Source organism: Notamacropus eugenii, chromosome 4, assembly GCF_028372415.1.
Source record: "Notamacropus eugenii isolate mMacEug1 chromosome 4, mMacEug1.pri_v2, whole genome shotgun sequence".
NCBI classification, from domain to species: Eukaryota; Metazoa; Chordata; class Mammalia; order Diprotodontia; family Macropodidae; genus Notamacropus; species Notamacropus eugenii.
The window spans coordinates 262,962,176-262,982,550 of record NC_092875.1 but is presented as its reverse complement, the minus strand read 5'-3'; the positions used below and the strand labels follow the sequence as shown (position 1 = coordinate 262,982,550).

The 20,375-nt window shown below is 39.1% G+C and overlaps 1 protein-coding gene across 1 annotated transcript in view; it reads left to right on the top strand.

Moving 5' to 3' along the window:
- The window catches only part of LOC140501200 (ethanolaminephosphotransferase 1-like), a 182,506-nt gene that overhangs the window by 73,358 nt on the left and 88,773 nt on the right, over positions 1 to 20,375 (top strand). The window contains exon 3 of the mRNA XM_072604541.1: positions 19,506 to 19,574. Coding sequence (XP_072460642.1) covers positions 19,506 to 19,574 — 69 coding nt within the window. The remainder of the gene's footprint in view (positions 1 to 19,505; positions 19,575 to 20,375) is intronic.

Here is a 20,375-nt window from a genome sequence, read left to right as displayed (position 1 = left end):
AAGGACTTGTGTTCTAGTACATTTGACTCAATTCTCTATATATTTTAGAAATGAAGCCTTTATCACAGACACTAGTTGCAAAACTTCTTTCCCAATTTTCTGCTTCCCTCCTAATCTTGGTTGCATTGGGTTTGTTTGTGCAAAAACTTTTCAATTTAATATAATCAAAATTATTCATTTTGCGCTTCATAATGTTCTCTATCTCTTGGGTCAAAAATTTCTTCATTCTCCATAAATCTGACAAATACACTATTCCTTGCTCCCCTAATTTGTTTATAGTATCAATCTTCATACCTAGATCATGTATCCATTTGTACTTTATTCTTGTGTGTGGTGTCAGGCATTGGTCTATGCCCAGTTTCCACCATGTTGTTATCCAGTTTTCCCAGCAATTTTTGTCAAACAGTGAATTCTTATCCCAGAAACTGGAGTCCTTGGGCTTATCAAACAGTAGATTGCTATATTCATTAACTACTGTGTCTTGAGTACCTAACCTATTCCACTGGTCTGCCCCTCTGTTTCTTAGCCAGTACCAAGTGGTTTTAATGATTACTGCTTTATAATACAATTTGAGATCTGGTAGGGCTAGGCCCCCTTCCCTAGCATTTCTTTTCATTAGTTTCCTTGATATTCTGGACCTTTTGTTCTTCCATCTGAATTGAGTCTCCTTGTTTCTTTTTATATCAGAAGCCTAAACAAGAACTAAGGATACAAATGTCTTAGAGATGGGCAATTAGCAGATTCCTTCCAAGCCATAATGTATACAGAAGTTGCTGTCAACCTTCCTCTGAGTAAATGTCTGAGGAAAAATCCAATTATCATAGACTCGACTTCCTGACTCTTGCAGCCTTTCACTCTTTCCCTTCGTAACCTTCTAGAAGACTTTAGATACCATCTCCATTCTTGGTACTTCTCTAGTCACATAGTACTTTTTCCCATTCTCCATGATTCTTCCAAGATCGTTAATTGTGTTTCATTAATTACATCTACAAGTTCTTTTAGTACTTCATTTGGGATATAATTCATCTGGGACAGGAGACTAGAGTTAATTTAAAGTAGCGAAGTACTCTTTTTATCTCCTCACCTATCTTGGGCTTCAATTATTTCTTAAATGTACATGTTCTTTTGTTCATTAGTGAGATCATTCATTATTGCACAAGCAAAGCTTCATTTCTGAATCACCTTCCATTTTAGAGCTTCAGTGTGTGGAACCATGCCCATCTTTTCTTTCAACTTTTGGAAATGTACTTTTTAACATATAGGGTACATAGTTGTGTCCCACTTGGCTAACACAGACTTCAAAATGAGATAGTCATTTTATTCCAGGATTACAATTACTTCAATTTACCAAAAGCCTATTAATAACTAAGTACTGTAAATATTATTTCTGCCCTGGGAATGTTTGAGAGAGAGTACTTCTGCCAAAGATATGCATCTGTGTGAAAGATAAAGTTGATTCAGTGTATGTTGCATGGTTGAGTTGTGCACAAGTTTGCCTGGAGAAATTATATAATTGTCAAGCTCCTACTGAGTCAGGTCTGTACAGGATAGGATCATTATTTCGTTTCAAGGGAACTCCTACAGTATTGTGCATATTCAACTATAAATGCAAAATACATTCCAAAAACAAACTGAAATGGTATTTTGGGTTGCTCCTGTTTGAGATTTTCCTCTCTCTGCTTTTCTATATAATTGGAAGCCCCTCTTCTCTCCACCTCACTCCGCCCTGACCCTGTGTAGGGAAAATAGTGTGGTACTGTGGAAAGGCACTGGCTTTGGAATTACAAGATCTATGTGAAAGTTCTAGCTCCAAAACTTACTAACTGGGTTCCTGGACAAGTGACTTCTGTTCCCTGAATCTTAGTTTCCTCATCTGTAAAAATGGGGAAAACAATATTTGTACAATTCACTTCATATAGTTGCTGTGAAGGAAAATGGTTGGTGAACTATGTAATGTTTTATGTGACTTAAGTGGGAGCTATTTTATTATCTAATTGCTTGTTGTAACACAAGTAGTTGAAACATGATAAATCCAATAATATAACTGAAGTTCAAAGACTGCAACTGCCAGGCCTAGAGGCCTGTGGGCTACCCGAGTCTTACCTTACCTCTATCGGAGGTCTTCGGCTGGCCAAACCGGATACTCGTATGAGAGAAGAGACCTATCAGAGTCGAACAAGGGTTGAGCTTTATTCAGGGTCTCGGTTACAAGTGCAGGGGGAATTCTTCCTTAGGAGGGAGAGAAAGATCTCCCAAGGAGGCAAAGATCTTACAATAAGAGATTGGAAGTAGAAGTGTAAGTGGGGAGAGAGGGGGAGGGGAGAGAGGAGAGAGGAAAAGCGGAGCCTTCTGTCCTCACACGTGGCCCCTCCGCCCAAGAGAACTTTCAGGCTTTCCTGACCCTACTTAAGCTCTCCCGTCGCGTAGTTTACACGTCAATACCGAGGCTGTTAGGTATCAATGGGTGTGCCCAGATCCGGGACAGCCTCGAGATTGGGGATGCTCCTCCCATCACGTATCTCACGGGAAGAGGCGGAAATACACGAGATAGCTCGGTCTCCTCCTCGATTCCCTGTTGTTATTATGGGGGGCCTCGTGAGAACTCTAAGATTTAGAAGTTCCCACCTTTACCCGCCCGAGACTGTCCACATGGAATTGAGCTTCCAATCCCAGCATGCAACTACAACATATCCCAAATTCTGTGCTCTAGGTCTGTTCTTAGATTATACGGATTTTTCTTAATATCATAAAAATTAAGCCAAAGTCAAGACTGCAAAATCTCACATTTGTCAACTCCAGTGGAGCACAATTTATTTATTTTAAATATGGCAATTTGCTTCAGAATATTGTATTCCTATTTGATATCATTTGAGATTAATTAACCAGATTAACTAATTGACCCCATCCGAAATCCCGTTTTTTCTCTTGAAGAAGATCCATTTTGTTCTTTGACAGTCACTTTGCTCTCTGTGCAGTTTTTTTCCTGTGTGGATCTACCCAGAGACAGAATAGAAACAAATGAATTATTCTCTTTGCCAATTATTCAAGTAAAAGGTTATATATATGCATATATATTATAATTCCTTTAATTTTCTTGCCTGTGTTGTTAAATTTATTCTGTGTGCATACCAGAATATCAGCATCATCAAGGGAAACAGGGGGCCACTTCTGGGTCAGCCACCAAGTAATATCTTTTTTTTTTTTTTAATTTTTTTTTTAATTTAACTTTTAACATTTATTTTCACAAAATTTTGGGTTACAAATTTTCTCCCCTTTTGTCCCCTCCCCCCGCCAAACCCAAGCATTCTAATTGCCCCTGTGACCAATCTGCTCTCTCCTCTATCCTCTCTCCCTGTCCATGTCTCCATCTTCTCTTTTGTCCTGTAGGGCCAGATAGCTTTCTTGACCCCTTTACCTGTATTTCTTGTTACCCAGTGGTAAGAACATTACATTTGGTCCTAACACTTTGAGTTCCAACTTCTTTAGCTCCCTCCCCCTCCAACCCTTCCCCTTGGAAGACAAGCAATTCAATATAGGCCAAATCTGTTTAGTTTTGCAAATGATTTCCATACTAGTTGTGTTGTATAGGACTAACTATATTTCCCTGCATCCTATCCTGTCCCCCATTACTTCTATTTTCTTATGGTCCTTTCCCTCCCCTTGAGTGTCGACCTCGGATTGCATTCTCCTCCCCATGCCCTCCCCTCCATCCTCCCCCCCACCCTGCTTGTGCCCCTGTCCCCCACTCTCCTGTATTATGAGATAGGTTTTCCTATCAAAATGAGTGTGCATTATATTCTTTCCTTTAGTGGAATGTGATGAGAGTAGACCTCATGTTTTTCTCTTGCCTCCCCTCTTTATCCCTCCACTAATAAGTCTTTTGCTTGCCTCTTTTATGAGAGATAATTTGCCCCATATAACTTCTCCCTTTCTCCTCCCAATATTTCTCTCTCACTGCTTGATTTCATTTTTTTTTTTTAAGATATGATCCCATCCTCTTCAATTCACTCTGTGCACTCTGTCTCTATGTATGTGTGCGTGTGTGCATGTGTGTGTGTGTACTCCCACCCAGTACCCAGATACTGAAATGATTCAAGAGTTACAAATATTGTCTTTCCATGTAGGAATGTAAACAGTTCAACTTTAGTAAGTCCCTTATGACTTCTCTTTGCTGTTCACCTTTTCATGGTTCTCTTCATTCTTGTGTTTGAAAGTCAAATTTTCTTTTCAGCTCTGGTCTTTTCATCAAGAAAATTTGAAAATCCTCTATTTCATTGAAAGACCATTTTTTCTCCTGAAGTATTATACTCAGTTTTGCTGGGTAGGTGATTCTTGGTTTTAGTCCTAGTTCCTTTGACTTCTGGAATATCCTATTCCATTCCCTTCGATCCCTTAATGTAGAGGGTGCTAGATCTTGTGTTATCCTGATTGTATTTCCACAATACTTGAATTGTTTCTTTCTAGCTGCTTGCAATATTTTCCCTTTCACCTGGGAATTCTGGAATTTGGCCACAATGCTCCTAGGAGTTTCTCTTTTTGGATCTCTTTCATGCGGTGTTCTGCGGATTCCTTGAATATTTATTTTGCCCTCTGGTTCTAGAATCTCAGGGCAGTTTTCCTTGATAATTTCATGGAAGATGATGTCTAGGCTCTTCTTTTGATCATGGTTTTCAGGTAGTCCCAGAATTTTTACATTGTCTCTCCTGATTCTATTTTCCAGGTCAGTTGTTTTTCCAATAAGATATTTCACATTATCTTCCATTTTTCGAATCTTCACGCTATGTTCTGTGATATCTGTCTTTCTCATAAAGTCCTTAGCGTCCATCTGTACCATTCCAGTTTTGAAAGATCTATTTTCTTCAGTGAACTTTTGAATCTCCTTTTCCATTTGGTTAGTTCTGCTTTTGAAAGCATTCTTCTCCTCATTGGCCCCTTGCACCTCCCTTGCCAACTGAGTTAGGCTAGTTCTCAAGGTGCCAATTTCTTCAAGATTTTTTTGGTTCTCCTTTAGCAGGGAGCTGATCTGCTTTTCATGCTTCTCCCTCATTCCTCTCATTTCCCTTCCCAGTCTTTCCTCCACCTCTCTAACTTGATTTTCAAAATTCCTCTTGAGCTCTTCCATGGCCTGAGCCCATTGGGTGGGCTGGGACACAGAATCCTCGATTTCTGTGTCTTTGCCTGATGGCAAGCATTGTTCCTCCTCATCAGAAAGGAAGGGAGGAAGTGTCTTTTCTCCGAGAAAGTACCCTTTAATAGTTTTATCTCTTTTCCCTTTTCTGAGCATTCTCCCCAGCCAGTGACCTGACCTCTGAATGTTTTCCTCACACCCTCCTCGCCTCCTGGTCCTCCCAGCCAGCGTTTGGGAACTGAGATTCAAATGCTGCTTCCCGCCTTGGGATTTTTGGCGAGGGCAGGGCTGCTATTCAGTGTGAGAATTAAGTTCAGGTGGTCAGGGGCAGGGCCACCTCTCTGGCTCAGTTCCCTCTGGGGGTTTATGCACAGAGCTTCCACAATGAATCCAGGCTCCTGCCCGTTTGGGGAGCCCCTGTCTGCAGCCGCCTCTCAGCTTCTATCTCCTGGGGGGGCCGAGCCATGGGGGCACCCCACTCCCCTCTCGACCCGCCAAAGACACTCTCTCACCTACCCCCGTCAGTCGCCTGTTGGTGGGGGGGCTTGTGCCACCGCTCGAGATCCCGTCTCTGGAGCCTTCTCGGATCTGTACCTCTTGGAGCCGCGGCCGCGGCCGCCACAGGTTCGGGCTGGGCTCCACATCTGCAGTGCGACGGACCTTTTGCAAGAGGTTTGCAGGTCCCTCTGTGGGTGGAGGGACCCGCGTGGCCGCTGGAGATCCCGTCCCTGTAGCCCACTCGGATCTTTTCCTCATGGTGTCGCTGCCGTGGTAGGGCTGCCCTCTGCTCCCCGTCCCGGCGCCCAATCCACGGCGCGAAGGACCCCCCACGAGAGGTTTGGAGGTCTCTCCGGAACAGAAATCTCCCTCGCTCCAATATTCCGTGGTCTCTGGGTGCAGAATTCGCCCTGGGTTGGTCCCCTCTAGCCGTTCTGTGGTTTGTGGGTTCGGAGCTGTGTGTATGTGCGTCTTTCTACTTCGCCATATTGGCTCCGCCCCATCCAAGTAATATCTTTTAAACAAAAATCACTGTTACATTCCTTACCTTCCACGGTCATACTAATTTTTGGTAAGCCATGTAGTTGTGGAACAGTGGACCATTTCACATGAATATTAAAGAGAGAAAAGAAACTGACTCTACTCGGTGAATAGGGATAGCGACCTGTGATTTCATTGCTATTGGTAGTTCCCAGTGAAGAACTTGCTCTCCCCAATGGGGAACTTGCTGTATTAATGCAGGGAGCCACCTTCTTGTTCAGAGTACCAAGAAGGTAAATAACTTGCCCTAGGATACATAACCAGCATGTATCTTTTACAGGAAACCGTTCCCAACACCTCTTAATTCTAGTGCCTTCCTTCTGTTAATTATTTCCTAGTTATCCTGAATATAATTTGCTTTTTATTTATTTGTTTGCGTCTTGTTTCTGCCATTATATTATATGAGCCTTGAGGGCAGGGACTGTCTTTTGCCTCCTTTTGTATCCCCAGCACTCAGCACAGTGCCTGGCACAATGTGCTTAATAAACGTTTATCAATTGATGTATCAAAGGAATGACTTGATTCCAGGTCTTCTATAATGTGCCCCAGTTTTCTATTCACTATGCCATGTTGCTGCCTCTGTGTATGTTTTTAGATATAGATGTGATCCTGTTCCTGAGGTCAGTTCTCTACCTACTACTATATTGCTTCTGGCTCAGAGTGTATCTTTATGAAAGGTGATAATGGCCCTTTACAATGAGTAAGTCAACAATTATTTATTAAGCACTATCTAAACAAGGGTAAATTGAGGCTGGAGATAAAAGGACAAATCATGTTTATATAGTACTTCATATCCATTATCTTATTTGATTCTCTTAATAATATTATGAAGTATTACATTATATAGGAGTCAAGATGGCAGAGTAAAAGGAGGAACTTACTAGAGCTCTCCCCTCAAGACCAGCCAAATAACTTTAAAAATGACTCTAAACTAATTCTAGAGTTGCAGAACTCATAGTACGATAGAGTGAAAGAAATCTCCAGCCTGAGACAGCCTGTTGATGAGAAGCATATATCACATTTTGCTGGGAGCAGAACGCAGTCTAGTGGAGGCTCTGCCAGCACAGATAGGACTTGAGCAGGCCTTATGGGGACTGCCATCTGTGGTAGTTTCCAGACTTCACAACCCCAAAATGCCAAGGACAAATTGGAAGGTCAGAGGAGAAAACCTGTTGGACCTGTGTGAGAGAATGGTCTGGCCCCAGCCTCAGGGTGGCATAGGGGGTGGAGGAGCTCATGGCAGCTGCAGTAGCATCAGGGGCAGCAGCAGCAGCTTTTTCTGGAGCTCTAGGCTCATAGATTGTGGGAGGATTGGGCAAGGGACAATACATCCCCCCACCTCCACTGGAAGCAGAGAACTACCTTGACAAAGAGCTTAAAAGTCAAGTAAATGACTGGGGAAAAGAGCAAAAACCAGAAAAAAGAATCAGACTATAGAATCTTACTTTTTTGACAAGAAAGACCAAAATATGCAAACAGAAGAAAACAACAAAGTCAAAGCTCCTATATTCAAAGCCTCCAAGAAAATATGAATTGGTCTCAGACCATGGAAAAGCTCAAAAAGGATTTTGAAAATCAAGTAAGAGAAGTAAAGGAAAAATTGGGAAGAGAAATGAGAGTGATGCAAGAAAATGATGAAAACCGAGTCAATTGCTTGCTAAAGGGGATCCAAAAAATGGTGAAGAAAATAACGCCTTAAAAAATAGACTAACCCAAATGATAAAAGAGATCCAAAAAGCCAATGGGGAGAAGAATGTCTTAAAAAGGAGGTCCAAAAGTTCACTGAAGAAAATAATTCCTTAAATATTAGAATGTAACAGATGGACCCTAATGACTTTATGAAAAATCAGGAAATTTTAAAATAAAACCAAAGGAATGAAAAAAACAGCAGACAATGTGAAATATCTCATTGGAAAAACAACTGACCTGGAAAATTGATCCAGGAGAGACAATTTAAAAATTATTAGGCTACCTGAAAGCCATTATCAAAAAAATAACCTAGATTTCATCTTTCAAGAAATTGTCAAGGAAAACTGCTCTGATATTCTATAACCAGATGGTAAAATAGATATTGAAAGAATCTACCTAAAAGAGATCCCAAAAAGAAAACTCCTAGGAATATTGTAACCAAATTCTGTTGCTCCCAGGTCAAAGAGAAAATATTGCAAGCAGACAGAATCAATTCAAGTATTGTGGAAACTCAATCAAGATTACACAAGATCTAGCAGCTTCTACATTAAAGGATCAGAGGGCTTGGAATATGGTATTCTAGAAGTCAAAGGAGATAGGATTAAAACCAAGAATCACCTACCCAGAAAAACTGAATATAATACTTCGGGGGCAAAAATGGTCAATCAATGAAATAGAGGATTTTCAAACATTCTAGATAAAAAGGCAAGAACTGAATAGGAAATCTGACTTTTGAACACAAGAATCAAGAGAAACATGAAAAGGTAAACAGTAAAGAGAAATCATAAGGCACTTACTAAAACTGAACTGTTTACATTCTTACATGGAAAGATAATATTTGTAGCTCTTTGAGACTTTTCTCAGTATTAGGGTAGTTGGAGGGATTGTGTACACAGAGACAGAGGGCACAGGGTGAGTTGAATGTGGATGGATGATATGCAAAACAATAAAATTAAATGATGAGAGAAGAATATATTGGGAGAAGGAGAAAGGGAGAAATAGAATGGAGTATATTATCTTTCACAGAAAAGAGGCAAGAAAAAGTTTTTCAATGGAGGGGAAGGGAGGGAGGGGAGAAGGAAAGACTGAACCTTACTCTCATTGGATTTGGCTTAAGGAGGCAATAACTTGCACACTCAATTTGGTATGAAAATATATCTTACACTCCAGGAAAGTAGGGAGAAAGGGGATAAGCAGCGAGTGAGAGGGATGATAGAAAAAAAGGCAAATGGAAGGAGGGGCTAATTAGAAGTAAACACTTTTGAGGAGGGATAGGATCAAAAGAGAGAATAGAATAAATAGGAGGCAGGAAAGGATGGAAGAAAATATAGTTAGTCTTTCACAACATGACTTCTATGGAAGTCTTTTGCATAACTACACATGTATAACATATTGAATTGCTTGCTTCTCAATGGGGATAGAGGGGAGGAAGGGAGAAAAGTTGGAAGTCGAAGTTTTAAAAATGAATGTTAAAAATTGTTTTTACATACAGCTGGGAAATAAGACATACAGGCAATGGGGTATAGAAATCTATCTTGCTCCACAAGAAAATGAAGGGGAAGAGGATGAGAGAAGGGAGGAATTGTGATAGAAGGGAAGGCAGATTGGCAGAAGGGGTAATCAGAATACACACTGTCTTGGGGTAGGCGGAGGGGAGAGATGGGGAGAAAATTTAGAACTCCAAATCTGATAGTGAATGTAGAAAACTAAAAATAAACTAACTGATTAATAAAAAAGGAAAATGATAATTTTTTTTACTGATATATTCTTTATAACCACATGATTATGATTCATATTAGCATCCTTTAATAGTCTGAGTTCTAACACAGGCCCTTTAGATAAAGGAGAACTTCTTTTCAACCAGAACAAAATAACAAGCTTTTATCTATTCTTCCTTATTTCTTCCTTATGTATTCTATTTAAGTAGTGTTAATAGGTTCTTTCCATTTTTCTTTTCCTATAACTTTTTTTTAATTAACTTTTTTGTTACAATTCACCAGGGTGATGAACTGATATTTCTGTCTAATGCTGGTTCATTAGTCAAGTGCTACTAATCTCTCTGAGTCTTACTTTCCCTATCTATAAAATAAGGGGTAGACTAAATGATCTTGAAGTTCCCTTTAGCCAAAACAGTTTATCATTCTGTAATATGTAATTTTGTTAGACAAAGTCATAAAAAAAAACCTTGGAAAGATGAAGAATAGAGGTCTTAGAGTTAGTTCAAGTACCATGAGTGCCACTTAATAGCCATGTGACCTAAGCAAGTCAGAAGATCAGAGAATTTTAGTTGGAAGAGAACTCAGCAGCCATCAGGTTCAACACATCCATGAAAGTTATCCTCATTATTATATTATATATATTATACACAACTATTGCTGATTATGACTAATTTTTTTCCAGATAAAAAAGGAGGAATTATAACCTCTTCACAATAGGTGCAGCATTATGGTTTCAGAATGTTAGATATAGTCAGAAACAGCCCCTTTGTTGGCTGGGGATTGCTCAATTTTTCTTTGTTAAAGGGAGGATTGAGGAGTCAATGGTGGGAGGAGTGTATATTAGGCTTATTCTGAGGAACTGAGTCTAATTTTTTTTTTTCAAGAAAAAGTATAGGTCAAAGTTATTACATGTAAAAAAAAAAGAAAAAACCCTAAATACTTGTAAAATTATGTTAAAAAAATCCTCAAATTATCTCTGGTGCTATATTGATTTCATATGATCTAATTTAGTAATCACATTTAATTATAACTGTTACTATAGCCATTTTGGAAAGCAATTTAGAACTGTTCCCCCAAATTGACTAAACTGTGCATATCCTTCAACCCAGTGATATCATGACTAGGTCAATGAGATCAAAGAAAGAGGGAAAGGTGCTATAAAATATTTATAGCACTTCTTTTTCAAGTATCAAAGAACTGAAAATTAAGAGGATGTCCATCAAGTGTATGAATGAACAAATTATGATATATGAATGTAAGGTAAGAAATGATAAAAGAAATGGTTTTAGAGAAAACTTGGAAGACTAGTATTAACTGATTCAGAATGAAGTGAGCAGAACCAGAACAATCCAGAGGTTCCCAAAGTGAGTGATACTGCCCCCTGGAAGTGCTGGAATGATGGGGGTGGTGGTAGTAGCCTTTGGTGGGGGTTTTGAATAAAAATAATTGGATGGTGGAAGCATAAGCAAAGAAGAGGATAAGAAAATTTTGAAAAACCATTTGTATATGTTTCATCTGTTTGTAAGAGAGTAAAAGTTGTAGTGATTACATTATTTTCCAAATAAACACACAAAATGCAATTTATAACTGATCAGTGGTCTAGTCTGTCAACAGATCTTACCAAGCAAGTGTTGGCAGGTGAGCGTATCGCACCTTGTGTTGCACATTGTCAGAAAGTCCAGCATGCATCAGCAGGAACATGTGCATGTAATGACTTGTTTACAGTATGATACTATATGGTTACATGATGAAATACTGCATCATCAAAATTTCATTGCAGGGAAATAAACCACACATATACAATAAAGTTTAAAATTTAAGATGTGTCATTTAAAAAAATTATAGTTTTTGGAAATGATGCAAAATAGAAAAAAAATTGTTAAAGCATTAAAGAAAGTAGATTTCCAGGGTGGTGCTGAGTAATTTTTTCTTTGACAAAAGGGGTGGTAGGCCAAATAAGTTTGGGAACCTCTGATTTATACAATGACAACAACATTGTAAAAATAAACAATTTTGAAAGAGTTAAGAATTCTGATCAACGTAATGATCAGCCAGAATTCCAGAGGACCAACACAGCTGGTTGTTGGGTAGAGGAATACCTACCTCCTGAGACAGACATGATGGACCAGATAGGCAGAATGATATATATACTTTTGGACATGTCCAATACAGGAATTTGTTTTGCTTTACTATCCATATTTGTTACAAGTGTTTTGTTTTTCCTTTCTCTTTTTTTCAATTGAAAAAAGTGGGAAGGAGAAAAATACATACTTTTTTGAAAAAAATTAATTAAAAGTAAAGCTGGTACTGAGTTGTCAAGTTAATGCCAAATCTTCCCTATGAAGAATTTAAACATTTTAAATAATATTTCAAGACTGAGTCAGGTTGAAAAAGAATGTCTAGGTAAGATTTTTGAATGGTTTCCCTTGGGGTAGAGAAAGGAATTGCGTTAGCAATTTGTCTCACTTGGGAGTGGAGTTTGTGGTGATTTAAGTCAGGGTCCCCAGCTATCCTAGAAGGATGTTGAACTGATGAAACTCTTCTCCAGGGAAATAGTTGAACCAATCAGTTAGTTTTTGTATGCTCTACAGACTTGGAAAGTGCTGTAGAAGTTACCAAAACTATTCCTTTGTTCTCCTTTTGTGACCTTGTCCTCAGACAGTTTTGGTATAAAGGTGTGTGTGGGGGGGGTGGCAGTATGTTGTATTAGATGACTCAGTGGATAGAGAGCTGGGCCTGGATTCAGGAAGACCTGAGTTCAAATCTGATCTCAGATGCTTATTAGCAATGTGACCCTGGCCAAGTCATTTAACTGCTGTCTGCCTCAGTTTTCACAGCTGTAAAATGAGAATAGTAGCAGCATCTACCTCATGGGGTTGTTATTAGAGATCTAAGGAGATAATATCTGTAAAGCATTTAGCACAATGCCTGACACATAGCAGATAATTCTAATTTAAAAAAAAATACTTCTTTTTGTTTATATATATATGTGTGTGTGCATATGTGTTCTTTTCATTACACACTTGTAGTCCAAACATAAATGTCTGTGTGGTCATATATAGTGTGTATTTCTTTTCTGTGTGTGCACTGGGTATACACTTTAGAAAAACGAGACAATTAGTATGGTAAGAGTTATAGTTGAGACATCTCTTGTTGGACTAAAATTAGAGATGGAAACGACTTTTTAAAAATTCAGTTAATTGTAGAATAGCCTTTCCTTTAGGTTAAAAATAGCTCCTTGTGTACTGGGACCAACTCTTCTTCATACTCTGTGTAAAACCTCAGTAGCCAGCACAGGGCCACGTACAACATGGTTGCTCAGAAATCAAAGATCTTTAAAGTTAGGAAGGAACCTTAAAGGTCATCCACTCTGATGTGACCTACATGCTATACGAAATGCTTATAAACTGATTCCTGAATACGATACATGGAACAAATACTTATTTTTTTCCTTTTGAATGTTTTTAAATAGTCTAACAAGTGACTTTGACTTTATTCTTCAGCACACAGAATAATGTGATTATGATACAGATTTATATCAGAAGTAAGAGATTCTCTCACGTAAGGCTAATAAACAGCAACTTCTTTTTAGGGTAGATAGATGGTTAGGGAAAAATTAGATCTGGAGACTTGGTCAAGGGTTTTACAATATTTTCTTTTTTTCTCCTAATCGTATTTTATTTTTTTAATTACATGTAAAAATAGTTTTCAGCATTCATTTTTATAAAATTTTGAGTTCCAGATTTTTTTCTTCCTCCATCCCTTCTCCTCTCAAGACAGCATGCAATCTAACATAGCTTATACATGTAATCATATTAAACATATTTCCACATTAGTCATGTTGTGAAAGGAGAATCAAAACAAAAGGGGAAAACCACAAGAAAGGAAAAAAGAGAGAAAATAGTATGCTTAAACCTGCATTCAGACTCCACAGTTACAATCTTTTCTTAGCAAGAAGAAAATAGGAAAAAACAGAATAGTCTGCCTGAGTGAGATAAGTGCTACCGGGAGACTTTATGGTTCTAAATGTGCATGTTGGGTATCCTGTTGTGAAACTCTGAATGACATGTCTGTGCCTCATGTTAGGGATAAGGATGTGTCTCTGAATAATGATGAGACATTATAAATATGGCTATAGACATGTCTAGTTTATAGGGTTTTTAATCTAACTTAGGGTCTGTGAACTTGTTTAAATTTTTCTTGATAAATGCATTTCAATATTGTTTTCATTGGTGATTCTATGCATTTTTATACATATGAAAACATTCTGAGAAGGAGTCTGTAGGCTTGACTATACTTTCAAAGGAATTCTTGACATATAAAAATGGTTGAGAACCTCTGGTCTCACAATAACACACAACAGCTCTACGTATATCTTTATGTGTTATAACCCATAACAGCTTATGACCAATATCTTAGCTCAGCCAAATTTTCCCTATGAAGAATTTAAACATTTTAAATAATATTTCAAGACTGAGTCAGGCTGAAAAAGAATGTCTAGTAAGCACAGAATAAATGCTGGTTTGACTGGCTAGCTAACTTAGATAGGTGGAGAAGCCTGCTTTTGAGGGGTGGCATGATACAGAAAGGGAGGATAATTTGATTCCTCTGTGAAAGAAAAATTAATCACAGTAAAAATGAGGTATTTTAAAAAGATTAGTATTCAAATCCCTGTCATTCCTCAGAAAGTGACACATTTATTTAAAATGGAAATCAGTTACTAAGTAACTACTGACAAAATACTAGAGGTTTATAATAGATTTTCAAGCCATGATGTAAAATCCTAGCTGAGCCAGGTTTGGTGGCATTGAACTGTAATCCCTGATACCAGGGGAGACTTGAATTGGGGAGTGTTGAGCTTCATTTGACCTAAGGACATAGGAGTGGAGGGCCACCAGGCAGCCTAAGGAGAGGCAGAACAGTCTGGATTAGAAAAATGTAGTTTTATCTGCCTGGTGTTAACCTTCATTTCTCTTCCTGTCATTACTGTCTTCCTGGTACCTAATTGCTTTAACTGGAGGAGTTATAGAGAGATGGGATTTATGTGTCTTTGAATATCAAGCCAGAATCTAGCTGTTTAAGGAAGAAGACAGATGACTGGTGGAGATGTGGGCTTTCCAGGAGGAGAAGTCTGAGCCCTGTTTCTTCAGGAATAGCCCAGCTCAGCTGGGAATATTGGAGTTTTCTATTCCACAGATGGGTAGAAGTCCATTTCTAGAAATAGAGAATATTCTATGGGTGATAATCTATCCTAGAGTTGAGAAAGCAAATGGTTGGGATAAGATCTTATAAAAGGATTTTAAAAACTCAACAAGACAGTGACCCCACCAGAAGCTACCCCTCCAGATTACACGTACAAGTTCAAGGTAGTATGTAAGTCTGCTCTCCTAAAATTGTTGCTTGTCAGTGTTCACTGATGTGTCTACCTGTAGTAGTCTAACATAGACTACTACATAGTTCACATGTACAAGTTCAAGACACTGTGTGAGTTTACATTTCTAAAATTATTGCTCATAAATCTTCACTGATATGTTTACCTGCAGTACTCTTTCATATGACATAATTAGTTTAAAGGAAAAAAATGCTGAGATGTCATCAATCAAACAATCAATCAACAGGCATTTATCAACTGTCTACTGTATGCTAGGGTAGGTATGTGACACAGTAGATAAAGCACCAGACCTGAAGTCTTCCTAACCTGAGTTCAAATCTAGCCTCAGACACTTGCTAGCTTTGTGATCCTGGGCAAGTCACTTAACTCTGTTTGCCTCAGTTTCCTCATCTGTAAAAAGGTCTGGAAAAGGAAATGGCAAACCATTCCAGTATTTTTGCCAAGAAAACCACAAATGGGTTCTTGAAGAGTCAGCTGAGGGATCACAGAGGCTGCCTGCAGAAGGTGGTGCTTAAGTGAAGAGAGGGACTCTCTAAGGCTAGGGTGAAGAGGGAATTCACTCCAGGAATGGCAGACAACCATGTAAAACTTGAAAGATAGGAGATGGAATGTTGTGTGTGGGGAGTGATGAGAAGGCAAGCTGGCCTAAATCACAGAGTGCAGGAGAGGGCATAATGTCCGTGGAGGCTAGAAAGATAGGTTGGGGGCAGGTTGTGAAGGAATTAAAAAGGTAAACAGTGGACTTCATATTTTATCCTAGAGATAATAGTTGATCCAGAAAGGGAATAAGAGAATCAGATTTGTACTTAAGGCAAAGCACTTTGGCAGCAGGATTAAGATGGATTAAAGTGGGGAGGGGGAAGGGAGGAATCAAAGCTGGAAGACCAAATAAGACTTTTGCACTAACCTAGGAAAGAGGTGAGGAAGGCCTGAACTAAGCTGGTACCTGGGTAAGTAGAGACAAGGGGCTGTATGTAAGAGATGTTACGGAAGTAGGGTGAGTGTGATTGGATGACTGGTTGAACATGTGGGGAGAAGAAAAGTGAGGAGTTAAGATGCTAAGAGATTGGAAGGACGATGGTGCCTTTGACAAATATAGGGGAGTTTAGGAGAAGATTTTTGGGGAAAAATACCAAATTTAATTTTGGATGTGTGAATTTGAGAAGTCTTGGGACATGCAATTTAAAATAGGCAGTTGGTGATGTCCCGTGAAGCACAAAGGAGAGATTTGAGCAGGTTGTATAGATCTGTTAGTTGTCTGTGTGGAGGTGATAGTTAAACCCATGGGAGCTGATGAGGTTACCAAGAAAGAGAGGGTAGAGGGAGAACAAAAGAAGGTTTAGGACTATACTTTGGGGAACACTCACAGTTGGGGGAAATGATATGGATGATGAGCCTGCAAAAGAGATAGAAAGGGGCAAGTAGAAGGAGACTCTGGAGAGTGGAGTCACACAAATTCAGAGAAGAGAATGCAGAGGGAGAGGGTGGTCAGCATTGCCAAATGTAGTAGACAAGTTGAGAAGGGTGAAGGCTGAGGAAAAACTATCAGGAATGACAATCAAGAGAGCACTGGTGACTTGGGAGAGAGCAGTTTCGATGGAGCGGTCAGAAGCCAGATAGCAAAGGGTTGAGGAGTCAGCAAGAGAAGAGTGGAGGGAACAAGTGTAGGTAACCTTTTCAAAGAGCTAGGCTGAGAAGGGAAGGGGCAATAAAGGATGGTAGCATGAAGAGATTCTGGTAGGGCTTACTGAAGGGTGTTTTTTTTTTAGAGGATGGGATATGTTTGAAGGCAGTAGGGAAAGAAGCAGCAGGTAAGGGTAGTTAAAGATTCAAGAGAGAAAGGATTATTGAAGTTGTAATCTGGTAAGGATTGAGATCAGGTAAGTGCACATATAGATGAGCTGGCTTTAGCAAGAAGGGTTGCCTCTGTTAGATACTGGAGGAAAGGAAGAGAGCGTAGAAGGTTAGATCAAAGGTTTTTGAGAGGAAGAGAATGGGAGAAGAGGGAGCTCATATGACATGACTTCAACTTTATGAAGTAAGAGGTATGGTGCTCAGCTGAGAGAGGGTTGGAGGAGAGACATGGGAGAATGGAGGAGGAAAGAAAGTTTGGAGCAGGTTCTTTGAAGAGTGAGATGGGGAATCAGGTAGGAAGAAATGAAAGAAAGGAGGAAGGAAGGAAGAAAGAAAGCATTTATTAAGTGTCAAGTTTGTGCCAGGCCTTGTATAAATACTTCATTTGATCCTCTAGACAATCCTCACAGATGGGGAAATTAAGGCACAGAAGTCAATGCCTCACCCAGAGTTACACAGCTAGTAAGTGTCCAGGACTGGCTGTGATCTCTCACACTTAACTATAAAAGGACTGCCTTGTTATAGCGAGGGTTCTGTTAAAGTTCGATAATGTGAATTTATAAGGTACCCAATCAGCATAGTTGTGAAACTTCTGGCTCTAGCCAGCAACCATTGGGAATGATGGGAGTAATCAGGAGCTGAGATGAGGATTGATAGGATAAGGGGGCAAAGGGATTCTAGAACAGAGGAGAGTACAGAGAGTATAGGCTAACAATAGAGTTGAGATTGGAAGCAGGGGACAGTTAAGTCAGAGCAAAGTTAAAGGTTTGGGGCGGGGGGAATACTCAAAAGTAGAGGGATTTGAGGTCCTATTGAGAGTGAAGAATATGTAATGGGTGAGGAATGAGGTAAAGTGGAATGATAGGAGATTATGGTCAGATAGAAGAGTAATTAAGTTTGCAATTAAGGAAGAACAATAACTACAAAACATTTCTTGCAACCCCAACCTGGGGTATAGTCTCCCGCACATTCACACAGCATTGGTGGGGACAGCAGATGCACCAATATATAACCTGGTGAAAAACAATCATGACAAGCAGGCTCAAGCAGATAGAGAGTAATGGGCAAGTTGGGTGAGTTAGGGGGTTGCCTACCCCAAACATGTGATGACTTCCCCCAGAATAGGTGGATGAGAACAATTTGCTTTAGTGGGCATGAAGGTAGATGAAGCAGGTGCTGTGGAGTGCTGAGAGACTGGTCAGATATTGAAGATTCCAAGGTCAGCCACTTTATCCTTGGATGTCTCCAGTTATCCTGACTTTTGTCTTTACTTCAATGACTCTGGAAGAGAAAATGAGGCTGATGACTACCCAAAAGCAGTCTCACTTAAATCTGATTCACATGCAAGTCAAGACATCACTCTTGTGACGTCACTGGTCCTCTTTGAGAAGGAAGGATAGACAACAACGAGTTGGAGGTGCACACCTTTGGGGAGCACAGGTGACTCATGACATTTGCACCTTTAGTACTTCAGAGATGATTTTCTCTTCTCATGGTGTTCTCATGCTGCTCCTCCCGGGCTCAGAGTTCTCCAATGATTGAACTATATCTCCTATCACTAAGTTCTGGTCTTGTACCTTGAGTGACCAGGACTATCCTCTGCAAGGTGTAATGTCTCCTTTAAGGTGACCAGCTATACAAGAGAAATTTCTCCCTCCTCCTTTCCCCTACCTCAGTGCCCCCTGCCCTCACATGTCTTCTCTTAGATGGCCAAGAGACAGACAAAAATCATTCCCTTTCAAGAGCTGACTATTGTTATTTAGTCATGTCCAACTCTTTGTGACCCAAGTTAGGGCTTTCTTGGCAGAGATATTGGAGTGGCTTACCATTTCCTTTTCCAGCTCATTTTACCGATGAAGAAATTCAGGCAAATAAGGTTAAGCAACCTAACCAGGGTCTCATAGCTAATAGGATTTGAACTCAGACCTTCCTGACTCCAGGCATGATGCTCTACCTGCTATGCCACCTAAGCTGCCTGTCCAAGAACTGGGTCTTTTTCCGTTTCTTACTCTCTTCTGTGTGGCCAAAAGGCATGCTCCTCAGAGCTATCTCCTGCCTCAGTATTAGAGAGTAAGTCTTCCTTTTAAAGGACCACCAGCATTTTGACCATTCAGTGACTAGCTGATCTCTAATTATATTGTTTGGCTGAAGAACATCTTCATACCTGTTAAAGGGGCAAGGAAGCAGAGATACTTCCTTTAATTTTATTTAAAACCTTAAGACATATATGAGTTACTCTCCCCTTACATTTCTTGATTTCATCTACAGGACTGGGAGAAAACCAATCAATCAATCCACTCCCACCTACCCCACATATAGGATAAATTCTTTTAGCATCTTTTTAAACCATCACAAAATAATTAAGCAAAATATTTTCCATCCATGTGACTGGGATTTTTTTTCTTTTTCTTTTTCTTTCTTAGAGTAAGTAGGTTTAAGTAGCTCCTTTTTAAATCTTTCTAGCTATTGGCTGTCTCCCTCATGAAATCACTTTGTATTTACCTATTTGTACACAGGTTGTATATACCCTTCTCCTTGAGAACAGAGACTTCCTTGGTTTTTGTCTTTATTATCACCTGTGCTAAGCACTTAGTAGTCACTTAAATTTTGATGAATTGAGTCTGAAATATTCATCATTTCCCTTTTATGTGGCACTAATTTTGATGTTTATTCCTTTTTTTCACAGTATAGTGCTGTAGATACAAATCCTTTATCAGTGTATGTTATGCAGCATCTCTGGAACAGAATAGTTAAGGTAAGCATAATAGCACATTTTAAGTTTTATTTTCTTAGCTATTTCCATATGTTGATGAAACCAAAGAAAGAGATATTGATTTGGAAACAAGTAACCAGTAGAACAAACCAAATTCTCCTTTCCCCTCAAAACAGAAAAAAAAATACTTTTGAGGTTTAATTGATTGTAATTACAAATATCAGGGGACATAGGACAGATAATATCTTTGAAGTTTATTTTTCTCAACTAGTTCCTCAACTTGTTGGCCTCCGTAAGACTCAGTTCTTGTAGTCAGGAGACATTAAGAGTTGTATTGGCTAATGGTTCTATATTTATCTATATAATCTTTCTTTATCCTTTTCATTCTTTCATAAACATTAGAGAATTTTTTTTTCTTTTGCAAAGGGAAATGGCAAATTTCTTTGGTTTATGAAAGATACGGAAGGAGGATGTCATCTACTACATTATGGTTCTTTTTAAAAAGCTATTGATAATTAGAACTGTTTCTGAAATTAATTCTGAGATGGTCAGTGATACATTCATCAAATAGTTTTTGAGTGCTTTGTATGTGTATCACAAATTGTACAATGTACTAGGTGGATAATGGGGATCAGAAAAGAGGATTTAAAAACACAAGAGGTAAAATCTCTGTCCTCAGCAAGATTATAATCTCATTGAAAATATTTGTATATAATGTAAGGGGAAATCAAGAAGGAAGGTTTTAAATTTTTCATAAATATTCTTACCTATAATTAATGAATGCAATCATTGCTGCACAACCTCATTACTGTGGCTGAATATAAATTGGCAACATTTTTATTT